This window comes from Theropithecus gelada, chromosome 3 (genome assembly GCF_003255815.1).
Source record: "Theropithecus gelada isolate Dixy chromosome 3, Tgel_1.0, whole genome shotgun sequence".
Taxonomy (NCBI): domain Eukaryota; kingdom Metazoa; phylum Chordata; class Mammalia; order Primates; family Cercopithecidae; genus Theropithecus; species Theropithecus gelada.
The window spans coordinates 77,662,129-77,681,744 of NC_037670.1; the positions used below are offsets into that span (position 1 = coordinate 77,662,129).

A 19,616-nucleotide genomic window follows, 5' to 3' on the forward strand; every position below is an offset into this window, starting at 1 on the left:
ATGGGTCCTCTCCCGACAGCGCGCACCGCCCTCCCGCCCGGGGCTGCGAGACCAGGCGGGGGTGTCCATGGCCACTGCGTCAGCCTAGTGGAGGCACCCTTTTCTCTGAACCTGTGCGGGGCTACGGTACAGCAGGGGCTACAGGCCACGCGGACGCCGCGCCCTAGGCGCGCCCTCAGCACCCGGCCCGCGGCCCCGCCCCCGGCGGCGGAATCAGGAAGCGGTGACGTGGGACTGCGCTGACTGGCTGCGGGCCTCCGGGATCGCCGCCGCCAGCAAATTAAGGCGCAGGGCAGCAAGCGCCAGCGCTCAGTGTCAGTGGCTCCGCGCCGCGCTCCCCTCGCTCGCGCCCTAGCAGCCGCGCTCGGCTGGTGGCTACCTTAGCCTGAGACATCCCGGCTGTCCCCAGCCCCAGAGGGAGGAAGGACACGGAGGGAATGCTCCGGGACCCCAAGACTTTGTGCAGTTGATGCTTGTTTCCGCCTTTGGGCTGTGCAGACTGTCGTCCTGCCGAGCGCCCCGGGGCGTGCGCACCCGCTGTAGTGCTGGGTGGGCCCTCTCCTCTCCGGCTGCCCTCGAAGTCTCTGCGGCTCCGGGGCTTTGCGGTGGGGGATAGAGGCCAGTGTGCAGCTCTGGAGAGATTGGAGCTGACACTTCTGGAGTCCCTGGCCCCGCTGTAACTGGTCTCGGAAACTTTGCGCTGTGTTTCGGGTCTTTGTCTCCCTTGGGGAATCTGGACGGCAGTTCGGACGACCCAGTCCCTGGCCAGGACCGCGTGCTGGGGACCATGGAGTTCACGGCATCGCCCAAGCCCCAACTCTCCTCCCGGGCCAACGCCTTCTCCATTGCCGCACTCATGTCGAGCGGCGGCTCTAAGGAGAAGGAGGCGACGGAGAACACAATCAAACCCCTGGGTAAGTTGGGCTACCCGGCTGTCCGCCGAGGACTTGGGGTGCTGCGCATCCGTCTCTGCCCCTGTCCCCTGGCTGCAGGCGGCTCGCAGCGGCGTCTGATGCTCAAATCGTGAGCCATACATCGCGGGTGGGAGATTTTTTTCTTTTGGGTCCAGGTTTTCTTTGGAGGCTCCAGTCTGTTGAATGCTATGGGTGTGCATCTTATATCTGGGCCCGTCGGGCTCCCCAGTTTCTAGAATCCATATATCAGATCGGACATATGGTATGTGTGTATGTTTGTTGGCATAAAAACATTCAAGGAAAAATAATAATAAAACTGCTTTTAAGGCTCAACAGGAGTTACTGTGCATGTAACACCTGCTTGTGCGTTTGAAACCAGGGAGACGCTAAACGACTTCATAAGAAACCAGTTTAATTTTGGCTTTCCTCTGACTTGAATAGACAAAACAAAGCAAGCTCTTTGAAACCACTGTAAAGCAGAAAAAGCCAGTTCTCCCTGCACGAACCATTTTATTCACTGAAGCTCTATACTTATCACCAAGACATCATTTTATAACTCGTCATTTTCAGTTGAGGCTGGCAAAAACACTAACCAGTAACCATTTCTCACATTTCTCTACTTTTAGTTATATTGTTTGTTTAACAACCTTTACCATTTATAGAAGACACTAGGTTACGAGTAAAGGGAGAATAGGAATTATGTTCTTCTTAACACTAGTGAATTATATGGAAGAGAACCAGCCCAAGGTAAATATTTAAAAATCTCTTTACAACTCAGAGAAAAAAAAGCATTCTCATCATTGCCTCATGGATCCTCAGGAAATAATTATTACACAGCCTGATCATCTGGTATCCCTACAATGTGAAAATCAGATAGCAAACTTAGTTTTTCTTTTTTAATCCTCCCCAATTTTTCTTTTCTTCTCTCTGTCCTTCCCAATACTTTAACATATCACATCCAAAATAATGATAACATGAAGAAAAGGAAGTATTCGAGATCAAAAATAAGGTGCTTGGGCATAAAGAGAGAAGTAAAATTCCTGTAGCTACTTGAAACCAAGGAAAAAGAAACTAGTAGATTTCTAGAAAACAGAATGTCAAAAAAATAAAAGTAAAAAATCTGTCTTCCAAGTTTTCACTCCCTTCCCCTGGTTCTTCCCACTGAGCTCCCATCTAAATATAAAGCTGCCAAAGAATGGAGACAATCAATCAAACAAACTCCAATTGTTCAGAAAAATATAACTAACAATTTCAAAGTTATATTGTGCGACTTCTCAACATTATGCATTGCTGTTTAGGGGCCCCTGAATACTTTGTAAATATCTCAGTTTGTTACATAGCAGGAAAAGAGGATTTCAGGTGACAATTCCTGACAGAAGTGTAGACAGCAAATTGGGAAACATGCCAGGCCCAGCTGCACTGTCATTTCAACATTACTTCCTTCTCTCTCTATTTTTCTGAGAAAAACCACCTTATATCGAAGTTTGTGACTCTTGAACTTTAAAGCCATGCCCAGCTGACAACTCCAACGCCACCCCCATGCCCACACACACGTAGGCACTAGTCTATAAAATGCGTATCCCTCTCCTGGCTTTTGAGATGGGCTCTGAAAGAACTGGTGTTCTTGTTCCTTACACTGGCCAGTTCCACAGAGGTGACTGCAAGCCAAGGACTCCAGCAAGAAAAACACCTAAAAGCTCTGTTAAGAGAGAATGTGGGACTTTTGTTGAAGCAAACTATAGAGTGGGGAGGGGGATTCCAGTGTGTCCCCGGATTGCCCATTTAAACATGCAAAGTCTATTTAAAAGAACAGCTTCAGTCCACTGAATCATTTCTATTTCGTTTTCTTCCTTTCCTACTTCCCATCCTGATGCATTGGTCAGTCTGTGGCTTAGGGAGTTTGCCTCTTTCAGTTGTCAGCAAAAAAAAAAAAAAAAAAAAAAAAAAATCGTTAAGACTACTTCTTCATCCTCTCCGAAGACATTATGTGAATGTGTTTCTGAAAATATTAGTAGAAAATAAGATTTTGTTATGGTATGGTTTCCTTTCTTTAATCTGAAAAAAATCAGGATGGCAGTTAATTTGATTATTCTTAAGTTAAAACATTTTCATTGGTTGGATTATCATTGCATGAGAAGTAAAAGTAAAACCATTCTGTTTCCTGTTTTCTTCATGCAAAGATGTGTAGGAAATAAAACACCTTATGATCTGTGCGTGTCCCATATGCCCACACACATCATATACATGCACATACATACATTTAGAACTGGCTTTGATTTCTTGAGGACTCTTAAGAGATCAACTTCACATTGCAAATTCAAGTAGTTTCTTTTTTAAGGGATGGAAGATAATTGGGACAATTACAAAAGTCTCCCTGTATTCCATCAAAGTGACTGGTGTAGTCCGAGGCCCTTATCAGCTGTGGGGGAGAATGTTTGGTTCACAGGCAGCAGTATTCCAGCCTGGTGGTGGATGGCGGAGCATTCTTCTCACTTTAATACACTGCTGGCTTGGGTTTGAGGTGGTTTTCCTCACTTCTAGGACCTTTTTGGGAGACAGAAAAATTTTATACATCACCCCTCAAGTAATTCTTCTAAGCCTCTTCTGAAAATGGCCCACAGAACCTGCTCCTGTGATTTAGCAAGCTGTACGCTAACATCTTTCGTAAGATCTCGGGCTGGGAGGAATATTACAAAAATGTTCTAACTCTCATCATAAAGCTTACAAAACTGAAAGTCAGGCACAGAGGTGAAGTGACTAAACATTCCCCATTTTTCTTTCACCCTCCTATCCTCCTTTCCTTTTCTCTTATGGAGAGAGGGCTCCAGGAAGGAAGGGAAAGTTCCTCTCCAAGTGAGGAAGGTGCTGATCTCTTTGCTCCTTTGGTCTCTCCATGGAGAAAAATTTCTCCTGGTTGTCAAAGAGGCAGGACTGGCATCAGTTCCATGAGCTACAAAGTTCAGAATTTGGGAGAGATGACAATAGGAATATTTGCTTTGCATCCTTCATGCTCATCACCTTTCCCTCATGATCATCACCTTTCCCTTCTTCCTCTCTTACATTTTTGTTTCCCAAAGTCGGTTGCAGTACTGGTGGAGACAAGTAGTCATTCTAGAACTCACCAATTTGGTCAGGAAACACTGGGCATGCTACTCTGTGGGAATCCCAGGTAATTTTATACAGTATACAGTGATAGGTCATTCCTAGAGCCCTGCTTGGAGTTTCTGAGCTTAACTTTTCCTGAGTCAAATCCAAGTGACCATTTTGGTTGTGCTGTTCTTTCCAGATCGTTCCTTGTTGAACAGTGTCAGCTGTCATTCACAATTCTCTTTGCCTCCAGAGCAATTTGTGGAGAAGTCGTCCTGTGCCCAGCCTCTGGGTGAGCTGACCAGCCTGGATGCTCACGGGGAGTTTGGTGGAGGCGGTGGCAGCAGCCCGTCTTCCTCCTCTCTGTGCACTGAGCCGCTGATCCCCACCACCCCCATCATCCCCAGTGAGGAAATGGCCAAAATCGCTTGCAGCCTGGAAACCAAGGAGCTTTGGGACAAATTCCATGAGCTGGGCACCGAGATGATCATCACCAAGTCTGGCAGGTAGTTGGGACTTGGCGGTTGGGGGTAGAGAGTCAGGACACTCCCTGGGGAGCTGAGGGTGCTTCCAGGAACTGGATGAGAGCTGGCTGGTCGTGGAGCAGAGAGACAGCCGAGCTCCAGGGCAGCTTCTTTCCACCAGCTTGCATTAAGAGCTACAGGATGTCTAGTCATTTGCGTTCTCAGGATTTGGTCATGGGAAGTTCCACCCTGCCTTTGTTGAGAAGGGCACAGGGACCAGGGAGGCACACTAAGCCTGAAGGGTGTGGTCTGCTTTCCCTGGAGCTGGAGAAGGTTTGGTGGGTGGAGGGTCGGGATCTGGAAGGAGGAGGAATTTGTGCCAGGGGTGCCTGGTGAGCTGCTGGGTGCTTCTAGATAGGTGAGTAGCTTCCCTTTTATCAGCCTCAATTTGCAAAAGCTGCCAGCTCCCATTAAAGACTGAAATTAAAACCTGGGCGGAAGAATGAAATTTGAAACGATAAAATTCCCTGTAGGAAGGAGCACTGCTCGGGGCCTCTTGGCGCCAGAGCCGGGCGGGCTTTGGCCAGGCAGGAAGCTGCAGGGCTGCAGGGAGGTTGGGATGGAGCAGAGGCCGGCAAAACTTGGTGGCTCTAGCTCTTGGGACTGCAGAAAATACCTGCAGGGTCTCTGAGAAATCCTTCCCAGAAACCTCGGCTTTTGGCTTTTGTTTTGCAAGAGCAGAGTTTTCTGGCTGGGATGCGGGTAAGTTGTGTGACTGGGCCAGCTCCAGGGACTTCGGTTCCTTGGACACTTAAAGTGCTTGATCGTTAAAATGAATAGGGTTTTCCCTAATCACAGACCTTCTGGTGTTAAAACATACCCCCACCTCCACCCACACCTTTTCACCTAGCAATTAACGCTTGCAAAGGTGACTCTTAAAATTATCTAGGCTTGGAAGAAAACCCTGTCTCTGTATTCACTTCTCTGAGGCTGTAAACAAAACAAAAGAGGGGTTTGTGGACCGGATAGAGAGGGGAGTCAGACCCTTTCCCTCCCTCCCTTCCTCTCTTCCTAATTCAGGCCAGTTTATTAGGCAGCATAAACAGGGCCCATTCTCTGTCTCTCTCTGTCAGGAGGATGTTTCCGACCATCCGGGTGTCCTTTTCGGGGGTGGATCCTGAGGCCAAGTACATAGTCCTGATGGACATCGTCCCTGTGGACAACAAGAGGTACCGCTACGCCTACCACCGGTCCTCCTGGCTGGTGGCTGGCAAAGCCGACCCACCGTTGCCAGCCAGGTTCGTGCCTCCGGATTTTTCACCGAGAAAATTGTTAACGCTTCTGTCAGAATGTTTCTGGCTTGTGTGAATTTTAAGCAAGTGTGTTTTTAAAGCAACGGGCTCTGGCAAGAGAGCATTCCAAGCCTGGACACTCCAGGATTGACTACACAAAATATGGGCTAGGCTCTGAGAAAGGTAGTTTGTGCGTAGAGAAAACACTGTCTTTAAGTTTATGTTTCGTTAGGCAGCAATTCATTTCAAAGTTTTTCTTAAATTTCAGTTAGAAATGTGGACCCATTTTGTATAAATATAAATATAAATATAGACATCCTCTCTAATTGCTGCTTAAAACCAGAGTGAATAAACCTACTGATGAAGTGGTTGTCCTAAAATTCTTTTTAGAAGAGTATATGTTAGTAAAATGGTTGCTTATAGTATTTGTTAATCATATAGTTATAACTGCATGTAATAAACACCATTTAGGTAAAATTCAGTTGTTTTTGACCAATAAAGGTTCAGAGATTTTTAAGTAAAAAAAAAAAAAAAAAGCTAAGTTTTATTTTCTCCCTTTATAATTTTAGCGGATGAATGTAATTCAATAACAGGTTCTTTTACATGAAACATTCCTCAGTTAACTTATTAGGGATCATGCATATTTACTCTTGTGAAATTCATTGCTAATACAGTTTTTCCAGGAGTACCATCCTTAAAAAAGCACATGCAAACCTTTACTGTTACTGTTTTAACCAAATGAGCATTCTAACAGGAAAACATACACTTGCTTATATGAAGAATAATAGATGAAGTTACAGGAATGTAACTGCCTACTTTAATACAAAACAAAACATATTTGCTGACTTTATATTTGGGATTTTAAAACCCAGCCTCATAACTTTTCTTTAATGACTAATTTTTGTTGTTTATGTTTAATGAGTAATTTTTGTTGTTGAATGACTTTTTGTGATTGATTGAAAGTTTATATCAGAGCTAAGAATTTATTTAAATGTACAGATTAGGAAACTGTTAAATTACGGCTGGTACTTTGTGTCTAGTCTGGAGTCATAGTCAAGACAGAGAATCAACAGACAATTACACATATGGTTCAGATAGAATATTCAGCTTAATTAGTAGTTTATTGTATTATTGAGCTTATCGTATGCTAAGTGCACTAGAAAAGAGATTAAAAGCAATCTCTCAGAGTTTTCCATTCTCGGAAGAGACTAGAAAGGGCGTCTTCCCAGCCCTTTCAAATCAGTATATTAAATAACTGTCAAGACTAAGAAAATCTAAAAAACAATTGCTGCTGGTTTTTTTTTTTTAGTTGAGTAAGATTCACCAGTTTATAATAGATATTAAAATTAATAAAATTAGCGTTCTTTTCTATTTACTATTAAATACTTTACTATTATTCTTGAGCTTCCTTCCAAACTTTTCAATATCATTTTAAACCGGAGAGAGTATTTTAGCAGATTCCTAACCATTTTGTATAAGCAAACCCTCCTTTTTTTTTTTTTTTTTTTTTTTGCCTTCCAGTCTTTCCTCTAAGAAGTTAATCACTCTTATTAAACATACATTTTCTTCCTATCTGAAGGTATGGGGAGCTGATGCAGGCCAGCAGGACTTTGGAAATATGACATGCCCTGTTTATGTTACTAATCTGCTCTGGTTGGAGAAGAAAAGTGTGTACCAATACACTATCTTAACTGAAGCATGTTTAAGCTATTGCTGGAATTTTAAGTCCCTGGGGGACTTGAGAGGAGGAGCTTCCTGTATATTTTTTTCATTCATCCTAGTTCAGCTTTTTTAGATTGATATTAAATAAAAATGTTTAGCTTATGGGATAAAAATATTGTAGATAATTTAGCAACTATTTATTATTATTAAAATAAATAGTTTGCTATTTATCTGTCTCCATAAGAGAAAAGCGAAGAACTTGGGAGTTGATAATTTTTGTACTGATGACAAAAATTTCCCATGGTTTTAGGACTTTGAAGCGTTTTATTTCAGGCTGAAGTTCATTGGTCAGTCATTCCTAATCAGAAGAAATAATGCTTGACAGTATCACTTGATTGTAATAATAAGCAAGATATTACTTACAATCTAAAATAATGTTACATTTTCATATAGGACATCTCCTTTTCTTTAAAGTATATAAGATTTAAATACATTAATATTTTATTAATAGCTATAACATGTGGTAAATGTGATCCTTAAAGAGGGAACATTTCATCAACTTTAGGACTTTAAATAATGTTGAATTTTTTTAGAGGGAGGAATGTGGTTCTGATCAGTAAAACAACTGCACCTATAAAGCTATAGTCTTGGAAGGATGGTACTTGAAAAGTGATTGTGTTATCAAAGAATAATTGAAAGGCAACTGTGAGCACTCCTCCTAAAAACAGTGGAATTAACAGGCAGGCAAATGCCTGAAGCCTTTACAGTTTCTCTGTAGGTCTGGTAAGAATCTTTGGTGCTGTCAACCTTTTTGTGCATTGCTCCTGGTGGACTTTGTGAGTTTAAGCATTTGTATAGAATTCTTCTATTCTTAGTCTTCTGTGTGACAAACCATGGCACAGATTTCTTGTTCTTTACATGAATAGTACAAAGAAGATTTTATGACTTCTATCCCTTGCTTTTGCCCTAGTAAAAATATTTATGTTTAATTGTAGTTATAAGGATCCTATATAAAATTTAGGTGTAAATAACCTGTTACGTGGATAAAGGAATTTGTCCTATAAAATCAAGGATTTTGCTTCCCCCTCATTAGTTCTGTAGTCTCTCTCTGACTTCAGAAAGACTTAAGTCAAGAAGATACCAGGATGGGGACTTACAAAGAGCTGCATTTAAGTCGATTATCACAGGTAGAAAAAGTGACCTGCATTTAACTGTGAGTGAGTAAAAGATTGCCTTGCATGTAGCAACTGATCAATAAATGATAAACAAATTTTTCCCATCCAAGTGAGAGCTTTTTTTGGCTTGCACTGTTTACAAATAAATAAATTGAATAATGTGAAGTGTGTCTAGCTTGTTTTAACTCTCATTCAGTGAGCACATAAACAGATAATGGTGAAAGTGGTAGTGTTAATGTAACAGGAAGAACAGAATGCCAGCTGGTCTCTGGACTACTGGAAGTTCTCCATGTCCCTATATTAAAATTACTCCGTCTTGTATTTACTAAAAACACAAACTTTAAACCTTCAAGTTTAAATAAATAGATTCTCTAAAATTATTTTCTCGTTTAAATTATTTACATTTTCATTGTTATTTAAGAGACATTTATAATAGGAACTTATGCAATTAGTGTAAGCTAGTTTTTCTTTTGAAAGCACTTTCAGAAAGAAGATTTTGCGTTTGATCGAAGCAGACCAGTAGTGGACTAGATAGATGAACACACACACACACACACACCCCTTTAAAAAATGGCTTGCTCAGCTTTTAATAGAAAATTTGTTAAGTATTATCTCATTTAGATAATTGGTACATGAAGAAATACATTAGACATTTTAGAGTTGTTTTGACATTGCAACAGTAATAAATTTGACATATATGGGGCGGTAAAATTTACCACTTATACATGGTTTATGTGTTCCCTTAGAATTAGAACATTTTATAACCCACAGAGACAGACTTTTTAAAAAAGTCTCAATAGTTTTCTCCTAACTTTCTTAGGCTCTATGTGCACCCAGATTCTCCTTTCACCGGGGAACAACTACTCAAACAGATGGTGTCTTTTGAAAAGGTGAAACTCACCAACAATGAACTGGATCAACATGGACATGTAAGTACCGTGCCTTGGACTGTGCAGGTTCCCTGAGATGGAATGGACAAGTCACACAAAACTGTCTCTCTCTGAGTCCCTTCCTGCCTTCCCTCTCCCCTTCCCACCTTCTATCTCTGAGTCATTTTATGGGAACATTTATGTGTTCTTCAGGGGACTTTGACTGATTTTGTTAATAGGTCATTTACAGGGATGCTATGCCGTATGCCATTTCTATGCAAGAGGGTCAGGGATCTTCTGTCCCGTGGAACTCCTAGGCTTCTGAAATTGCTGTACCACCAGAGCCAAGTAAACTAAGGGAATATACATTTTTTGGAGGCTACTATAGCCTGTTGTTGGGTTAAGCATCTAATTTCTGTCAGCCGCATATCAGATAATAAAACCTAAAGAGAATAGGGCTAGGACCTCTGATGGGGGTTTCCCAAAGTGTGTTCTATAGAACATATAGATGAAATAACAAAAGGATTTTATGTCCAGATCAGTTTGGGAAAGTGCTGTTTACTCATTATGTAACCTTTTTTTTTTTTTTTTGGAGAGTTTCATGAATATTAAAGCATAAAGAAGCCCTGTAATTAAAAACAAAACAATTTGATTTTGTGTTAGTATAAAGTTTATGAATGTGGAAAAAAGAAAAATTAACTCTGTATTCTTATCAGTAGTTTAATAGAACAAATAGTCATTGATGCAGGTCCTTACATATTTGATAAAATGCCTTTTTAAGGCACTGCTGGGATGTTACTTCATGCTCTTAAATAAAGATTCACATAAAAATTCTGTCTTAGATTTTATGCTAAGAGAACTTTAGATAAACTTCCATAATTTTTTCTTCTTTTAATAATTTTTAATTGATACATAATAATTGTACGTATTTATGGGGTACATGTGATATTTGAATACATATATACAATGTGTAAGGATCAAATCTGTGCAATTTAGAGGAAGTGTTTGAAGACCTTCTCAACAAAGATGGTCATAAGTAGATAATAAGAAAGTTCCAGGTTTGGTTTCAAATGGTTGGATTAGACCTGGAACCAAATAAATCACTTTAGGCGCTAGCACTACCCCTCTACCCACAGGAGACCGTGTTTATTAAAACCAAGTCAGGGTAGCCACTTAACTCAGGACTCTGCTGGTGGTGCTGTTGGGATATTGGAAGTAGCTTAATATGCTTCTGTTTTTTTATGTGTTGAAAAAGAAAGTTGATCTTTATCTTTAAGGTTATTGGCATAATTTTCTTTTCTTTTTTTTTAAATATGCTTCCACTTATAAATTTTTTTTTACAGGTTAAAATTTATGAAGTATGGAGTGATTTTTTGTAGGTCAGTGATCATTCTTAATGTCATTTATATTAAAATTTCTTGAACCTTAATGGAAATTTTTGCAGGGATAAATGAAATTCTTTTACGATTCTAGAATTTTCTATATATGAAATTTTTAGAGGAATTATTTGAGTCTTTCCAAAAATACTTGAGAGCCATTTTGAGATCAGTTGTCCATAATTGAAATGCTTTTCTTTTAGCATCAGCTTCATTGGGTAGTAATAGCTCTAAACTAGATTTCAGAAGCTCTAGGGTCTAGCCTGGATATACCAAGATTATACCTTAAAAAAACTGGTTAGTCTTAGGTGGTTGCTTATATGCATTTTAGCTTTAAAACTTTTATACTGGTCAGGCACGGTGGCTCACACTGTAATCCCAGCACTTCAGAGGTTGAACTGGGAAGATTGCTTGAACCGCGGAGTTTGAAACCAGCCAGAGCAATGTAGAGAGATCCTATCTCTATGAAAACGAAACAAAACAAAAAATTAGCTGGATGTGGTGGCATGCACTTCTAGTCCCAGCTACTTGGGTGGCTGAGGTGGGAGGATCACTTGGGCCTGGGAGGTCGAGGCTACAGCGAGTTGTGATTGTGCCACTGCAAGTCAGCCTGGGTGACAGAGCAAGACCCTGTCCCCCCAAAAAATTATATTTAATATAATGCTTTATCACCAGAATTAGTGTATTCTGAAAACTATTAATACAAGGAAAGATTTTTAGATCCTGTGTTGTTAAGCTAACTTCTTTGAATAGGTTCTGAAGAAGCCTCTCTTACAGATGCAGTTTTAGTTTCAGAAAAGGAAACTTTTTTATTCTCAAGAATTATTTCTTGAGTGAAGCAGAGTCTACATTTCTATTAGTGTTCCTTAGTCCTCAAGTCACAGGAGGGCTTGAGCAGAGAGTCAAGGAGCCCTGGGGTCTTAGAGGCTCAGTCTGGTGTCTGAGTCTGTCCAGTAACCTTCCCCAAAGGAAATTAACATTCAGGTGGTAGAACTGGGGAAAGAAGAAGCTTATTTAAAGCTTAGGGCATATTCCATTTTGGTATGTGTATGTATGGGTGACTGGGTATGATGTGAAAATTCTTCCTATCTTCTCAGTAGAATATATGATGAATGTTAATTTTTTTCTTATTTTAGTGATAGGAGGAAAATATTTGGTTTTGTTACTTCAACTTTATTCAAGCATTTGGCTGAGGATCAATCGCTTGAAATCCTTGGAATAAATGCATTAGACAAAGAGATCATATTATCATTCAAAAACATTATTTTGATTCATTTAAAGATCTCCTTTGTTTCAGTTATTCCTGTTCCAGTTTGAGATCATAAAAAGGCAGCATGTTCAAAATTCAATCGCAGTTGAAACCCTGTAACTTTAGGTTGGCTTACACCTCAGCATAGAGAGCGACCCGATTATATATCAGTTATCCCACAGTGACTAGTATTCAACTCTGCTAAAGTCAATTGGCAGAAACACTCATGCCCCACACCCAGGTTAGCCAAGAAAGCCAGGGAGCCATCAGTTGCATGACTAGCAGCAGCAACCAGCAGAGTGCCATTGGTCCTGCCAGGCTGTTTATCGTGTGATGTCACCTGAGAGTTGCGCTCTCTGCTAGCTCCTTGGAGAGGAGGGCATACAGTGTGAGCCCTCTCATCCCCAGAAAGACATACCCCCAACTTTTGCAGACTTAGATAGCTGTCTGAATGGCAGGAGGGAAGATGTGAGAAACCTTTTCTATCTGAAATTGAATTTTATTGCCCTGATTCATAATGGCTAGCTTTTATATTTTATTTAAAAGATATATGAAAAATACTATCTCTTGGCTGCCTTGTTAACGAGAGTGTGTTTATGATTTCTGAGTACTTGGCAAATTTTACTGGCTACAGAATGGAAGATGGCTATCATGATTCAAGTTTGGTTTAATAACTGGAAGTTAGAAATCAAGGAAGCTGTCATAAATACTCCTTCTATTACTAATAATAATACAATTCACATTTACTGAGCACTTCCTGTTTCCTGTGTGCCAGCCCTATGAGGTTAGTACTGTTTTTGCATGTGAGAAAACTAGGAACTGGGGAGATGAGATTACTTGGCTCAGGATTAAAGCACTAGAAACTGACAGATTCAAAATTTTAACCCAAGTCTGTCTAACACCACACTGCTTTTCTAAACTCTTTTATTTTTTTCTCCATAAATAATAGTCTGGCCTCTTAGAATATATGATTTCTTATTCTAGAAAATTTAGACTTGCATCCTTTGGTCTAACTTGACTAGCAAACCAAAAGTATTTAAAAGACTATTTTTAAAAATAGGTGAAACTTATCCTTCAGATGACCCCTCCCCCTACCATTTTAGAAAGGACACTTGAAACAACCTGTGTGGTTTGCAGTTGTTTTGGTAAAATGTGATTCACAACAATGACTCTGCAGGATCTTGTGAAAATGATTTGCCTTAAGGCTGGAAAGGGTAGATCCGTATCTTAAAATTGACTTTGAAATTGTAGACCATTTGGTTCGTTCTTGCCTCACTGTAATTTTGCCTGTTTAGCAGTATAAGTATGTAAAATTCAGTACTTGCCATCTTTTTGTTGTAGATAATTTTGAACTCAATGCATAAGTACCAGCCAAGGGTGCACATCATTAAGAAGAAAGACCACACAGCCTCATTGCTCAACCTGAAGTCTGAAGAATTTAGAACTTTCATCTTTCCAGAAACAGTTTTTACGGCAGTCACTGCCTACCAGAATCAACTGGTGAGTGTACAGTTCACAATTTAGTTCCTGCATAAGAGAAGGATTTAGGAGGTTCTTACATTTTCTTGGAGAGAAGAGATATCCCAGTACTCAAAATGGATGTTCACTTTGCAGAGAGCTATTGAGTTTCAGTGCTAGGACCTCTAAGAGTGTGTTGAATGACTGTGTATTACGCTATATTTTCTAGAATCTCTGTATTATGGGTAAGGTTTTTAACTGCCCACTTCCCCACCCACACTCATCCCAATCTGCTTTCTCACATTTTCTTCTCCAGAAAGTTACTTGCCTCTTTTTCCTCCTTCTGGTAACATGTATAACCATGTTCTTGTTGCTTCATAACGTTTAAAGGCTCAGTTTCTCTGCTGAATTAAACATACCTATTCTATCCAACTGCCCAAACTGCTGATACTTGAGATATTTTGTGAGGTTTATTCAGCTATAGTTTAGGGTGAGATAATTCTGGTAAAATGACTTTAAGTGTCTTTTTAGATAGTAAACTATAGTAGTACGTAACATCAAGATATCTGATTTATATTATTGAATTATATGCAAGGTGAGTATCCCTGATACAAAAACCCAAAATCTGAATGCTCCAAAATCTGAAACTTTTTGAGCATTGACATGGCACTCAAAGAAAATGCTCATTGGAGCATTTCAGATTTTAGATTTGTAGATTAAGGATGCTTAACCTGTAAGTATAATGCAAAATTCCCAAATCTGAGAAAATCTGAGATCCAAAATACTTTTGGTCCCAAGCATTTCAGATAAGGGGTACTCAACCTATATTTTTTACTCTCTGTTATACATCACATTTAAGATTAACGCATTTCTGGCCAGGTGCGGTGGCTCACGCCTGTAATCCCAGCACTTTGGGAGGCCAGGGTGGGTAGATTACCTGAGGTCAGGAGTTCAAGACCAACCTGGCCAACATGGTGAAACCCTGTCTCTAGTAAAAATACAAAAATTAGCTGGGCGTGGTGGCAGGTGCCTGTAGTCCCGGCTACTCGGGAGGCTGAGGCAGGAGAATTGCTTGAACTTGGGAGGCAGAGGTTGCAGTGAGCTGCACTCCAGCCTGGGCGACAAAGGGAGACTCCACCTCAAAAAAATAAATAAAATTTAAAAAGGTAAACTTAATGCATTTCTTCATCCATAGGGCTTATTCCAACTTAGTAAATATTTATCAAGGCCATACTAAGGGCCATGTACTGATAGACACTTCCCATACATTTTCTTCTTTTGTGCCTAGCGTAAGCTTAAGGGGCTGTGGCAGTACTAACACTCCATAGGTGAGGAAGCTGAAGCTAAGGGAGGGTGAGTAACTTCTCTCCGTCAGAAAGGACCAGCAATAGAATTCCTTTTCATACGCTTCAGTATAAAAGGAAGTTACGGCCGGGCGCAGTGGCTCAAGCCTGTAATCCCAGCACTTTGGGAGGCCGAGACGGGCGGATCACGAGGTCAGGAGATCGAGACCATCCTGGCTAATACGGTGAAACCCCGTCTCTACTAAAAAAAATACAAAAAACTAGCCGGGCGAGGTGGCGGGCGCCTGTAGTCCCAGCTACTCGGGAGGCTGAGGCAGGAGAATGGCGTAAACCCGGGAGGCGGAGCTTGCAGTGAGCTGAGATCCGGCCACTGCACTCCAGCCTGGGCGACAGAGCGAGACTCCATCTCAAAAAAAAAAAAAAAAAAAAAAAGGAAGTTGCATGCTCAGTTTACTTGGCACATTCAGTTGTTCATGACCTCTCGGTGTCTTTGTGTCTTGTGTTTGTTTCATTGGTCATAGGTAGCCAAGACTGTTGCTCTCCTCTTGTCTTGATGTTGTTAGGTTTTGGGTTCTGAGTGAGTAGCTGTTAGATGCTGCCTGGCAATGGCTCAGAGTCCAGAGGGGGATGGTCACCTGGAAGCGAGGTGGTGTGGAAACTCTCGGGAAAGGCAAGATGAAGCTGACATCACAGCCAGCCTCACACATATGAGATAGCAGAAGCCTGGAAAAGGGATGTGGGCAGATGGCCAGAGTGGATGCATATAAGGCTTACTCTCCTAGGATTTCTGTACAACTTTGAGTAGATTTCATTTCACCAGTGGCTGCTATTTTCCTTACCCCTATATATTAGGGCCAAGAACTGACCAGATCATTTTAGGGGATTGCTGTGAATATTTCAAACATAGTGGTGTGTGTAGGCTTGTTGCAAACAAGCCTTTGGAAGCTGTAAGTTGCTCTGTAAATAAGGCATGTGGTTATGATTGGGCTATCTCAGAAATGTCAAAAGAGAATTTGTCACTATTTGGATTTTAAAATTTTAGTGGCATATTAGTTAATGAGATAAATTAAGGCATAACTGTTATCACGCTGGTCATCTTATAGTAAAGACAAGTATTGTAACCTTTGAATTATCTCCAACATGGTAACACAGGAGTGGAAACATTCACAGAATGCCCAAGCTAAAAGTTGGGGGTTAGATGGAAGCCTTCGAAGGCCTAAAGCACTAATGCTATTTCTCTGAGAATCTGGAACACTGAAACCAGCAATCCTGTTTTTAATTTATTTGAGGGTACATGGAATGCAAATATCATAGGCTCCAAAAAGATTCCTAAAACATTCCATTCATTTTACACTAATTGATTTCATAGCTTTTATAATATATACCATGCTAATATAACAATTTAAATTTATGCTAACTTAAGAAACCTTATTGATGTTTGGGAATGACATAGACACTTGTCATGTGGAAACCTCATTCCTTTTATCATAATTCTTTTTAAAGAGGGCCAAAGCAAGAAGAGGTAAATTGTTTTCTTCTTTATTTTTTTAGTGAAAATTATAGAGACAAAGAAAATTAAAATTTCTAGTAAACTTTAAAGTATAATGCCTGAGATTTGGTTTAATAGGTGAGACAGCAAGCCTGCCTAAGTGTTGGTGGGACCTCTCATATCATAGGAGGGTCTTATTTACATAATACAAATAACAATAACTACCATTTGGGTGCTTACTATGTGCAAGACAGTACTTGAATTCATAATCATACTTGATCTTCTCAACGATATTGTGAGATAGGAACAATCGTAATTTTATTCAGCATCATACCAGTCGGGGTAATTGAGGGACGAGTTAAAATTTAAGTCATATGAAGTGACCTTGCTCCTCCCATTGCAGATTTGAATTCAGGTGGTTAAGATTCAAGAGGGGGTGCCCTTAACCTCTAAGCTGTGAGTGAAGAAGCAGAACTTCACCCCCTCTGAGGTCTTGGCCCTGATAGACTCTGAGATGTCAATTTTAGAGGGCATCAACTCTTTATGCTCTTTTTTTTTTTTTTTTTAAACAAATGTGCTGCTCACACCACACATCAGCAAGTGTAACACGATGATGATCATCTTAAACAAGAGGTCAGAATATCTGCTAGTACTCACTGCATCCAACTGGAGCCACATCTTTAATGACATTTTCTCATTCTTGTTTTTCCACTCAATTTTTTATTTAGAACAAATTTCAGATATACAAAAAACTAAACAAATAGTAAAATGAACCTCACATGCCTTCCACTCCGATTCAGCAATGCCAAATTTGCTTTTCCCCCAAATTTTCTCTTTCCTCCCTCTCCCTCTGTCTATATGCATATGTACTTCCCCTCTTCCTTCCCATTTTCTTCCCTCCCCTTTTAAAACTAAGTTGCATGCCTCATGACACTTCTAAACACTCTGTAAGCCTATTCTGACAATTAGGACATTATTTTTGTAATCCCAACATCTTTATCACAGTTAAGAAAATTTATAAGAATTTGTTCTTTATATCACCTAATATTCAGTTTATATTAAAATTTTCAGGATAGACCAACTGTCCCCAAACCCCCTCTGAACTAGGATCCAGTTAAAATTCATGGTTTGGATTTATTACTTTTAATTTAGAAAACTCTTTCCACATTTTTTTCTAAACACCTCATTCAATTCTGACACTGATGCCTTGAAGAAGGCCCCATGAGTCCCGTTTTGTAGAATTAGAAACTGAGGTCAGAGTGGTGAAGACATTCACCCAAGATCACAAATCTGGTAAGTGACAGAACCAGTATGAGGTTTTGATCTTCTGGGTTTTAATTCCATCTTTTTGGTGACATCATGATAGATTGCAAGGCCAAGGAAGTGGTGACCACTGACAGTGTCATCGAAAACTGACTTTGAAAATGTGGGTAATGGAAATAGGTGAAGATACTAATACACACATTTCAACACAAGTTGCTCCTTTTGCAAATGTTTATTTCTAATTAATATCATAAATGGCATCAAAATCCAGCCATCAGTGCCCAGCTATTCTTTCTTGCATTAAGTATAAATATGATTAGTATGTCATTTCATTGCTGAGTAACCACAATGAAAGTGACTAAATTCAGAATTAATTTTCTCATAGATACTACTATGTCTGAGTTTATTTTTCTATATCCACCTTTAAAACCATAGCCCCTTGCACAAAGCCATATGCCTTTAAAATAGAAATCCAGTTAGTAGTCAACAATTTGATTAGGTGTCCTAACAGGCCAGTTTTGCAAATGGTTTATAAACCTCGTAAGACCAATCAAAATTCATCTTGTAGGTGCTCAGTAAACATGTGTAGTGAATAAATGAACTTGTGGGTTAGCATTTTCATTAGTCCTGTGTCATTTTCTAGAGTTATCCTTGACTCTTTCTAGGCCTTCTACCATCTACTTTGACTTCACTGCTCTACCAAGTTTGTGTAGTAATTTTCCTATAACATACAATAATTATCCTGCGCCATATAATAGCCTATAACATATAATAAATATATAGTAAATAAAGTAAATATATACTAGGTGTAGTATTAGAATTTTCTCACATAAAAAGAACAAAGAGGGAGGAGAAAAGAGAGGAAGATTTAAAAATTCACATTTAGGACCACTTTCATATATCTTAAGCTTTGGATATGACTGCTGTTTTTATGTCTATTGAAATCCAAGTCAGAGTTTCCAAAACAATTTGTGAAAAAATTCCTCATTTATTGTGCCTTGTAGTTTCATTTATAAGTAATGAAAATAGGACCTTTTATTTGCTGTTTCTTTCTCTGGTTTTTGCAAGCGAATGATTGCATTTCTTTACATTATTGGATAAAAGCTAAATACATTACACTTTCAACAAACTATTTTATAATTTAAGATTGAAAGGTCATGCATTGTTTTTGAGCAGGCAGACCATTGCTGTAGAGTTGAAGTGTAGGTCAAGTTTCATTTTTAAATGCCTTTGGTCAGATATTTTCCTGATAATTGGAGAAATGGTCTCTGAGGGCCAGTTTTACCTTGTGGCTGGGAACCCTAGCTGGATTCAGAGTCCAGTGATACTATACAGAATAACCATGGCAAAAGGTCCCCTTCTCTTTTGCACAGCAGGTAGTGTCACAATCTGCCCTCCACACATTTGTTTAAAGATAATAGAGATGCCAAAAGAGTGAACATTCTGGTCAGGAATTGCAAATAATACATGAAAAAGCAGGGTTGTATTTTAGACTGAATTAGTAATTTGGATATATGTAGACCCACACTAAATAGCAGCATTTCTTAAGCACATACTACTAACCATGCTTGTTAGTGTTTTCTCTTGATGAAGTGAGAAACTTTGCTGCTTTTAAGAATTTTTGAGTTATAAAGAAGCCATACCTCTGGTTTCTGTACATTACAATGTTTGGTAGCTGATTTATTTTTGATACTTCTTTGAGGATTACGTTTGATACAGGTGATTTGTTCAACAGCATTACAAGCTGCAGGCATCCTCTCTTCGGACATGAATGAAATGTTGTCCAACTGAAATCACTGTCTGTAACTCAATTTCTTTTTCTCATCAGTTCTCAAGTGTTTTGTTTTTTTTTAGTTATCCCACATTTCATAAAGAGATGTAAAACTACACCTTAAAAAATGAATTTCTTTATAGCTACTGGCCTTTATTTAAATATGGTGGCATAAACTCTATGTCTGACCTTTTAAAATGTATGATTACCTAGAATGTTAAAATTTTGCTATTTAAAAATTAT

General features: G+C 39.7%; 1 protein-coding gene across 1 annotated transcript in view; it reads left to right on the forward strand.

Annotated features, from left to right (window-relative positions):
- The first annotated feature begins 260 nt into the window (after positions 1–260).
- TBX20 (T-box 20) overlaps positions 261–19,616 on the forward strand; it is a 52,484-nt gene continuing 33,128 nt past the window's right edge. Inside the window, exons 1-5 of the mRNA XM_025380613.1 lie at positions 261–914; positions 4,255–4,507; positions 5,599–5,763; positions 9,415–9,523; positions 13,430–13,588. Of these exons, the coding sequence (XP_025236398.1) occupies positions 788–914; positions 4,255–4,507; positions 5,599–5,763; positions 9,415–9,523; positions 13,430–13,588 (813 nt within the window). The 5' untranslated portion in view covers positions 261–787. The remainder of the gene's footprint in view (positions 915–4,254; positions 4,508–5,598; positions 5,764–9,414; positions 9,524–13,429; positions 13,589–19,616) is intronic.